This window comes from Carya illinoinensis, chromosome 5, assembly GCF_018687715.1.
Source record: "Carya illinoinensis cultivar Pawnee chromosome 5, C.illinoinensisPawnee_v1, whole genome shotgun sequence".
Classification (NCBI taxonomy): Eukaryota; Viridiplantae; Streptophyta; class Magnoliopsida; order Fagales; family Juglandaceae; genus Carya; species Carya illinoinensis.
Window position 1 is genome coordinate 24,774,308 of NC_056756.1, and position 9,398 is coordinate 24,783,705.

Sequence of the window (9,398 nt, forward strand, 5' to 3'; positions counted from 1 at the left end):
GGCCTTGTTTTGTTTCCACAGTTTCCCTCTACCATAAGCGAGGGTTTTATTAATAAATTCGGGCAGGCTTCACTCTTGGACAGGCGATTGCTCACTCTTTTCAAAGTTCAAAAAAAAAGAATAAAAAAAGAAAAAGAAATTGATGGTAAAACAGCCACAAGTTGAGTTAATGCGTGATGAACATATCCCTTTTTGCTGATTGATATCCATTTTTGCTAAAAAATGTATCTAGGATGAACATATTTTGTTGATGGTGCTATTGTAATTGGGACTGTTTTAATCAGTATTATAATTGGGACTGTTATTTGGCTCTTTTGAACTTCTAAACCCTATTGGTGTTGTTCTGTGTACTATAACTTATATGAGCTATTTTAAGTTATTGGTGCTGTTCTGTGTACAAAATATGAATTGTTTTAAGTTATTGGTGCCCTTTTGAACAGCACCATAACTTATACATAATTGGTGCTATTATAATCAATACCATAATTGGAGCTGTTTTAGTGAACATGTGGGCTGTTTTATTTTCTTTTTGTAATTGATGATATTTTTTTGTTATGGTTAAAGTTTCTAATTATTTTAAGTTGTTATTGGACTAAAGGAATGATGGTGTTTTTGGGACTGTATTTAGAGATTTTTTTAAGTTGCTAGACTCAGGTAATTTATTTAGAGATTTTTTTAAGTTGTTATATAAGTTGATTTTGACATTTTGTGATACTAATTTCCTATATTTTAACATCTAAATGTAGAATTAGTCACTTCTATGGCCAGCATACTTCATGAAAATGATTGACAAATTTGTTTCTAATATCTTATTTCAATTTTGTTTTCTTTATTTTTATAAATTTATATAGTATCTTATTTTCTCACTAATTTTGTTCTTGTTTCTTCATGTACAAGTTAGAATGACATTCGTTATAATTTGTATTGATTCTTTTGTTATAAGTTGTAACTTATTGATGAAATTAGAACTTATTGATGGATGATGAAACATAAGTTGGTTGGATAATTTGGGAAGATAGTTAATGATGGAATCTAGACGAGTTAAATGGTGGTAGATGATGGGTGTTGTTGGCTTTGTGTTATTTTGTTTGTTGTTGTTGAAATGACAATATAGCATGGATGCTAGATTTGGTTCTGTGTTTTTAACTTATAATTTTGTATGAATGATTTTAGTTTGTCATTTTGGTTATTTATTTTTAATTTGTAATTTTGAATGAATAATTTTAGTTTGTAATTTTAGTTATGTATTTTTAATGTGTGTATCATAGTTGGAATTTTTTTTTTTTTGCAAGTTTGAATTTAGTTTTATTTTATAGTGTCTAAAATTTTAATGTGTGTATTAGGTTCTAAGGATAAAGAATCCTTGTGTGAATTATTTCTTTTTGTAATAAATTTGGTTAAATAAATTAGGAATTAGAAATTATATTTTAAAAAAAAAAATTGATATAGAAGCCCAAATTCAATTAGAGTTTAAAATTATAAAATTGAAATATCAAGTAGGTTAAGGAAAAAGTCTAATAAAAAATCCCAATAAAAAAAGTCCAATTCTGACTCCGCTCTGACAAGTCAGAGTCAGAGATCGAATCTGGCCTTTGACAAGTAGAAGTCAGAAGACAATAATACCAACTCCGAATCCGAACAATCGGTGCTCAGCCCTATATATGACTGCTTATTAAAAAAAAAGAGGAAGAAAATTAGAGATGAAAGAGGAGTTGCATGATGATAATTAAAACAATAATTTTGCTCTTACAAATTGACACATAACAATATTATTGCGTATTGTAAATAAATATATTAATTTTCGATCTTTTTTATATTAATGTATAAATAAATATGGTAGAAAGAAACATTTTCTCTCTCACTATTATTTTTTACCTGCAAAGGCTTCAATTTGGATGCAAAGTTTTCCGTTCAAAAACGACAGATTTCAGAGAAGGGTAGATATAACATTGACCAAACGTTTTTCGATAATATAACATACAGGCCAGCTCATTACAGACACAAGATCAACTCTTAATTCTTTTTCCATTTGGTCGGCAAGACACACTGTGAGAACCAATAATTCTGTTATTCATGCCTTAAGTAAGTGGTTAACCACATCTTTTGATTTCATTTCTTATTGTATTAAAGACTTGATTCAAGCATTATCAATGCAGTCTTTATTTAAAAAAAAATGCTTTTCGATGTTATCCGAAAGCACGTTGGTTGTGATTTAATATGATTGTAATTGAGCTGAGCCAAGCCGAGTTTTAGCTTATCAAGTTCGGCTCGACTCAAAATATTCAAATTCGAGATTTTTTTTTTAATTTTTTATTCGAGCTCGACTCGATAAGCTAAAATCTCAGATCGAGCTCGTCCCACAAACAAGTTCGTGTCAAGCCGAGCTCGAGCTCGAGCTCGAGTTTGAATTTTTTTTAATAAGATTTAATAATTAATAAATTAAATAAATAACTAATATTAAATTTATACAACTAACAAGTAGAACCTCTATTAAATTATAAAATTTTAAAAATTTATAAATAATTAATATCTAACTAGTTGATATTTATCCAAAATAACAATATATTATATGTCTACATATATTATTAATACATACACTTAATAAAATAGAATATATTTATTTCATATATGGTTCCCACATACTAGTATATGAAATTATTAAATTTTATCAACTAATTATTATACAAATTATAAAATATACCTATGAAGTATATTTACTATATAGACATAAGTAATTAGAATACATATTATATATTTAATTATAAAAGTGATATGTTTATATTATTAGATAATACATATATACATGCATAGGTGTATGTATATATTTATCAATATATGAAAGAGTTTTAATTGAGTCAAACTAACGAGTCGATTCGAGCATAAACGAACGAGTCTAAATAAGGCTTAGTCGAGTCGAGTCGAGTTTTGTTGAGTATGTGTCATTTACAAATCGAGCGAATATCTGCTTTAACAAACGAGATTTTTTTTTTTATAAGTTAAATTTAATTTGAAGTTAATCGAATAAGTACCGAGGAAGCTATCAAACAGGATTATTTATTTACAGTCCTAATCGTGAACAAGCATCTAAGATTTTTGATAAAGAAGACTGATTCTGAAAGCCGAGTTTGGAAAGCCCATGGAGTCACTGACCTGGTTAAGCCTCAGTGCCCCCGCTTTTACGGGCCGTTGGATAGTGGAATAAAGTTTGAATAACAGAGAAACATTAGAATATGAATAATAATAAAATATGTTGAGACGTGTCGAAATCTTGGAAGATGAGATGGGTTCGTTGGAGGATGAGAGATCGCTCTTGGAAGATGGTCTTTTACAGGTTTTGTTTTTGCTTTGGTTTATTTCTCTCTTTCGATTGCTGTCTGATTCTGAAAGCAGTTCGCATATCTGAAAAACTGTTCATCTTCGATGATAATTCTTTTTGATTATCTACTCTGGATTGTGGGTCTTTTTGTACGAGCAATAAGGGATATTGTACCTGCTCATATTATGGAAAATGAATTATTTTTGGATATTCCTTTTATTCCAAAGTCAATATACTTCTAGCACTCAGGTTTCATGTCTGTCGAGTGGGTTTTGGTTGAACGTGTTGTTCTTTCGGGATAAGATTAACCCATTGGTTTTTTGCTGCTGCCTAAGTTCCCAATTGGGTAAACCCATAACTTTTTCTTTTGGTGCCAAAAAAGGGGGGATTGTTGGGGATGCGTATCGGGGATCTTGACGCATGTTAGTCTTGTTAAAAATTAGATGCAAAATATTCCCTAACTGTAGGGTCCATTGTCAGAAGAAGCTGTTGGAAATTGTGAACCTGGCTTGACTTGGGTTTATATTTTCTTTTGTGGAAAAGATTCTCTAGTTTCTATTGCATGCGGCTTTGTTTCGAAGTTTATTGAATACTTTTCACTGCGTGTCCCTTTACTTTTGTTGTTTTTAATTGTTTTATTTGATAAATGAAATGGATAAACTAAACCATCACGAGATAAAATATCATTTATATATGATGTACGTATAAATTCTTATCTTCATGTTTGAAAGACAAGCCTCAATTTCAAGAACGATATGATACCATTCGAAGCAAAAATTATCAGCGTTGCTTCCATATATAGGTGAAAAGTTTTAAGTTTCCAATGTGCAATTCTCTTTTAATAAGTTTCCAATTATTTTGCTTCTCTGTTGCTCATCGAAAAATAATTTGTAATATATTGGTTACTCATGTTTAACCTATGCAGCCTTTAGAAATGTTAAAGCGCCATTGTTCATCTTGAAGAGCAAAATTTTTGGTCCAGGCGAGGGATGTTTAATTGACAAATTCTGATAGTTGGAATGGATGGTACTAGGTCATTAAATGGGCAACCAATAGTGATTCAGCATCTTACTGTGGAATCCTCGTTAGGCATTGCTCATATTTGCATTAAGTGTTCTTTTATATTCCATAAACATGGATGTGTTTATTGAATATATTCAATGCTTCACTGCATTGCTGTTTAGCCTTGTTTCTGTTGAACCACTTTGGAAATGCCTAAATGCTGTTTCAGTCTGTTTCAACCGACAAAACTGTTCAAACCCCAATCCAAGCTTCAAACCCTAAAATCTATCCCTTAACTGTAACAAACCACAAGATCACTAGTTTCCCTATCCTAAAGCCCACCACTGGCATGCAGACAGATTTACCAAATTTGTCCTTTGTCAGCCATGGACAAAATTGAGCAACTTTAGAAGAGACCAAGATGTATGTTGCAAACTGGTTCAACGTGATATATGCAGCACAAGCTACTGAGTCGTAGTTATTTTCACATGCAAACCTTTGCAGATAGTTTAATAATCGCACCCCCTGGTTCAAACTGACATATGCAGCACAAGCTACTGTGTTTGTAGTAGATGTTTGTCTCATGCATTCATCAAACACCTCAAATGTTTATACACTACCTGCATTTTAACAACTCAAACCAAAAACTCATAACTCATTGTAACTACTTCAACTTCTCTAGTGAAGATTTATTAGGTTATATGCAGTATTAAATTGGCTATTTACCATCAGTTTTACATTGCATTCTTTATGCTATACTGTATATTAGTCATTTGCTAGGGGCCCTCATAATTTATACTATAGTCCTTATGACTTATGTATTCATACCATCTCCATATCTCCATTTTGTGTTTCTACTTGAATATTGTATGCATTGCCTTACATGCAAACTATATTATTGCTTTGTGCAAATTTTTTTAGGTACTTAACTCATCCAAAGGCCCATGATAATTTTCATGTTTCTTTTCTTCTCTTTTATTCTTCTACCTTCTCTATAACTCTAGTTTGTATTTCTTTTAATATCTTGTTCTCTTTTCGCTTTTTAAATAAGCCATTCTTCTCGCATGAAGGCTTTAAATTGTGGCCAGTTTAGTAGCAGTTCTGATATTAAGATGGCACTTTTCCTAGAGGATATTTGATGATTAATTACCTTCTGAAAATAAAAATTATTTAAAATTCATGGACAACTACTCTTATGTGCCATATTGATAACTTCTAGGAGGTTAACCTTGGTCCAATGATCAGGTGATTATCATTCTTATATTTCAACACAACATGCCTTTATCTTTCTTTTCTTTTCTTTTTTTGAAAAAAAAAAAAGATTTCTATTATTAGTTCTCTTCATAAAAGATATCCTAGTTCTCTTTTAGAAAGGATTTCTTCTATTACTGTATTGAGTGATTACTTTCCAATTCTGCATCTTCAGAATGAACGCAGCAGCCAACATACAGGGGATGGCTCGGTCAACTTTCACGGGAAGCCTGTCCTTAAGCAGAATACTGGAAATTGGAGAGCATGCCCGTTCATTCTAGGTGACTCATTGTTTTTGGCATTGCACTAACAGTTTAATATTTCAATTAATTCATTCATTTCTGATATTTGTATATCGTTTGAAATACAGGTACTGAAGGTTGTGAACGTCTCGCCTACTATGGGATTGCCACTAATCTTGTTACTTATCTTACGAACAAATTACATGAAGGAAATGTCTCTGCTGCAAGAAATGTTACCACGTGGCAAGGGACTTGTTATCTTACACCCCTCATTGGAGCTGTCTTAGCAGATGCTTACTGGGGAAGATATTGGACAATTGCAGCTTTCTCCACTATTTATTTCATTGTGAGTATGTTTATCTCTTGTTTTACTTTTGAAGTATTTCATTCAATGTAATTGCATGACATATTACACATCTTTAAGTATCCTGTTCTGGATGATTGAGCGTATGACCTCTCACATGTGAGAAAGACAATCACAATCTCTTCTAGCGCATATGCTTTAAGCTGAGTTGAAAATGTACGTAGAGTTTCTGAGGATTGTGAATTGTTAAACAAATGCCAATCTAGCTCTATCTTACTTGAATCAGGATAAGTAAGCATTATGAAAGGCCACTTAATGCGATTTTTTGAAGGCGGCCTTATTTAATGAATTACAACAAATCAAAGTCTGTGAAGGATACGAAGCAGAAGAATTCTGATTAGCTACGACCGTTTCGATAGATTCAAAATACAACTTTGATGCACTCTGACCTTAAACCCTTACTCCCATGATTCTTCTTTGACCTTGACAGCAGAAGCTCTAATCAGAAAGGCATTACTCCATTCCAGCAAGATAACTTTTTAAACAAACCTTCAGTGTATTTTATCATCAGAAGGCATCGAGCATTTTTTCCCCTGATGAATGCAATGCTCCTCAGTAAAGAGGTTTTAGTGAAGGATGCCGTCTACCATGCAGTTTGTTTCCTTTTCTTGATGGCACTGATTTTTATTCACATCATTTGTAATCAAATGACAAATATATAATTGAAATTTGTAACCGTTGAAGTCATCAACCATTTCACAGGGAATGTGTACATTAACACTTTCAGCATCTGTTCCTGCACTGATGCCTGTGGAATGTGTGGGGTCTGTATGCCCATCAGCTACTCCAGCTCAGTACACGGTCTTCTTCCTCGGCCTCTATTTGATTGCTTTGGGGACTGGTGGAATTAAACCTTGTGTTTCATCGTTTGGTGCTGATCAATTTGATGATACTGATCCAAGAGAGCGAGTAAAGAAGGGATCCTTCTTTAACTGGTTCTATTTTTCTATTAACATTGGTGCACTTATATCTAGTAGTTTTTTGGTTTGGATTCAAGACAATGTTGGGTGGGGTCTAGGATTTGGCATCCCAGCATTGTTTATGGGCATTGCTATTGCAAGTTTCTTTTCAGGCACTCCGCTTTATAGATTCCAGAAACCTGGGGGAAGTCCTATTACAAGAATGTGCCAGGTTTTTGTTGCATCATTCCGTAAGAGGAATATAGAGGTCCCCAAAGAGAGTAGTTGTTTGTATGAAACACAGGACAAATACTCTGCCATTAAAGGAAGTCGGAAACTGGAGCATACTGAAGAATTGAAGTAATCTCTCTTCTATGTTATTCTGACTTCAATCACTTTCCAGTTCTGAGATGTTTTTCTATGCATTGTTGGCTTTCTTTCGTCAATGCTGAAGTTAGTTTATTAATATATAGATAGATATGCACTGTAAGACACATTGTCAGTTGTTTTGGGCACCCATGAAATGCGACCTTTTCTTCCATTTAAATGCAGAAGATAGTCTTGTTGAATTGGTGTCACTGAAATGACTAATAAATAAGATAGAGGCCCCCGTGTCTTAACTCAAGTGGTAAAAGGATCTGTGGGGTTTGTCTAGTCAGTTATATCAGCTATGTTCAATAGAAGTCACTTATCTTTATTTGTATATACTCTGTATGAAAACATGTAGGATTGTTTTGGGTGCAACCATAAAATCAATGGAATGATGCATGGTTCAGAAAATCTGCAAGGTCTGATATGTGTAATTAAGTCTGATTTGCAAAAGATGTAATGGGAAGAAAGTGACTGCCCTTATCAAGCTTAAATGTTGACATATTGTAGATTATTGAATGTTAATCTACTGCTGTGATGACATCAGATCATTTCACTGTATCCTTTCCCGAATTTGTCTTTGCAAGAAAGTTCTGCCCGACAAATCGAACTACTCTTTCTTCTGCAGGTGCCTTGATAAAGCTGCTGTACCCTCAGATGCAGAGATCAAAAGCGGGGACTTCTCTAATCCATGGATACTTTGCACTGTTACACAGGTGGAAGAATTGAAGATTTTGATCCGCATGTTTCCGATCTGGGCGACTGGAATAGTCTTTTCTGCTGTTTATGCCCAAATGTCTACAATGTTTGTGGAACAAGGGACGGTGATGGACACGACTCTTGGTTCTTTCACAATTCCTCCAGCCTCACTCTCCAGCTTCGATACCATCAGTGTCATTTTCTGGGTTCCCATATATGATAGAGTAATTGTCCTGATTGCAAGGAAATTTACTGGCAAGGAGAGGGGCTTCTCAGAGTTACAGCGGATGGGAATTGGTCTTTTTCTTTCTGTCCTATGCATGTCAGCTGCTGCATTGGTAGAGATATGGAGGTTGCAGATTGCAAATGAACTAGGATTGGTTGAAGAAGATGTTGCTGTACCACTCAGTATCTTTTGGCAAATACCCCAATATTTCTTGTTGGGTGCTGCGGAAGTATTTACATTTATAGGGCAGCTTGAGTTCTTCTATGACCAATCTCCTGACGCCATGCGGAGCTTATGCAGTGCATTGTCTCTTTTGACAAATTCATTGGGGAACTATCTGAGTTCTTTGATTCTGACACTAGTAACTTACTTCACAACAATGGGCGGGAGCGTCGGATGGATTCCGGATAATTTGAACGAGGGTCACCTTGATTATTTCTTCTGGCTTTTAGCGGGTCTCAGCTTCTTAAATATGTTGGTATACATTGTTTGTGCCAGAAAGTACAAACAAAAGAAGGCTTCTTAAGGATTCCAGAAGATGGGTGTCTATATGGAAAATTCTAAAGGGTGGGGCTAAGGCTTTTCCGTAAGAGGATGACTTAATAGCTATTTCTGGATCGGATTCTGTAATAAAAGGGTCTGTATATAAACTAAATCTACGATTAAAATTTCTCTCCAGATTCCATCTGTGTATTATATATTGTGGAAACTATTTAACAGTGATTTCAGCTTCTGTGATTCTCCAGCGTGGTTCGTTTCCAGCTTCTGTGTTTGATCAGCGACAAACTGTCTTCCTTATAATATGAATGCCCAATGGTGGTAGCTGGAAAGAGGCAGGTGGTCATCGTATTTCATTTAAGTGTATGTGCAGGGAGTGGATACGAGCATCTAAATTTCTTAGAGAGTGTGGGGTTTTTTGTTTGCTGTCGAGCCCCATCTCTCCGGTGCCGCTCTCTATTCTTACCCACTACCCAATGAATGAATGACATTCGTGCCTCTTTTAGCAACTCTCTTGCCTGAATTCATGCCT

The 9,398-nt window shown here is 34.2% G+C and overlaps 1 protein-coding gene across 4 annotated transcripts; it reads left to right on the forward strand.

The window, feature by feature from the left end:
- The first annotated feature begins 3,100 nt into the window (after positions 1-3,100).
- On the forward strand, positions 3,101-9,101 carry LOC122309802 (protein NRT1/ PTR FAMILY 8.3-like). 4 transcript variants are annotated; one of them, XM_043123463.1, is made up of 5 exons: positions 3,101-3,331; positions 5,745-5,850; positions 5,940-6,157; positions 6,878-7,434; positions 8,072-9,101. In XM_043123463.1, exons 1-5 carry the CDS (start codon positions 3,248-3,250, stop codon positions 8,892-8,894), a joined length of 1,788 nt encoding a protein of 595 aa, XP_042979397.1. In that variant the 5' UTR covers positions 3,101-3,247; the 3' UTR covers positions 8,895-9,101. The 4 variants fall into 4 exon arrangements, with proteins under 4 accessions (XP_042979397.1, XP_042979398.1, XP_042979399.1 ...); XM_043123464.1 differs by lacking the exons at positions 3,101-3,331; positions 5,745-5,850 and adding an exon at positions 6,606-6,768; XM_043123465.1 differs by lacking the exons at positions 3,101-3,331; positions 5,745-5,850 and adding an exon at positions 6,609-6,768.
- Positions 9,102-9,398: the final 297 nt, after the last annotated feature.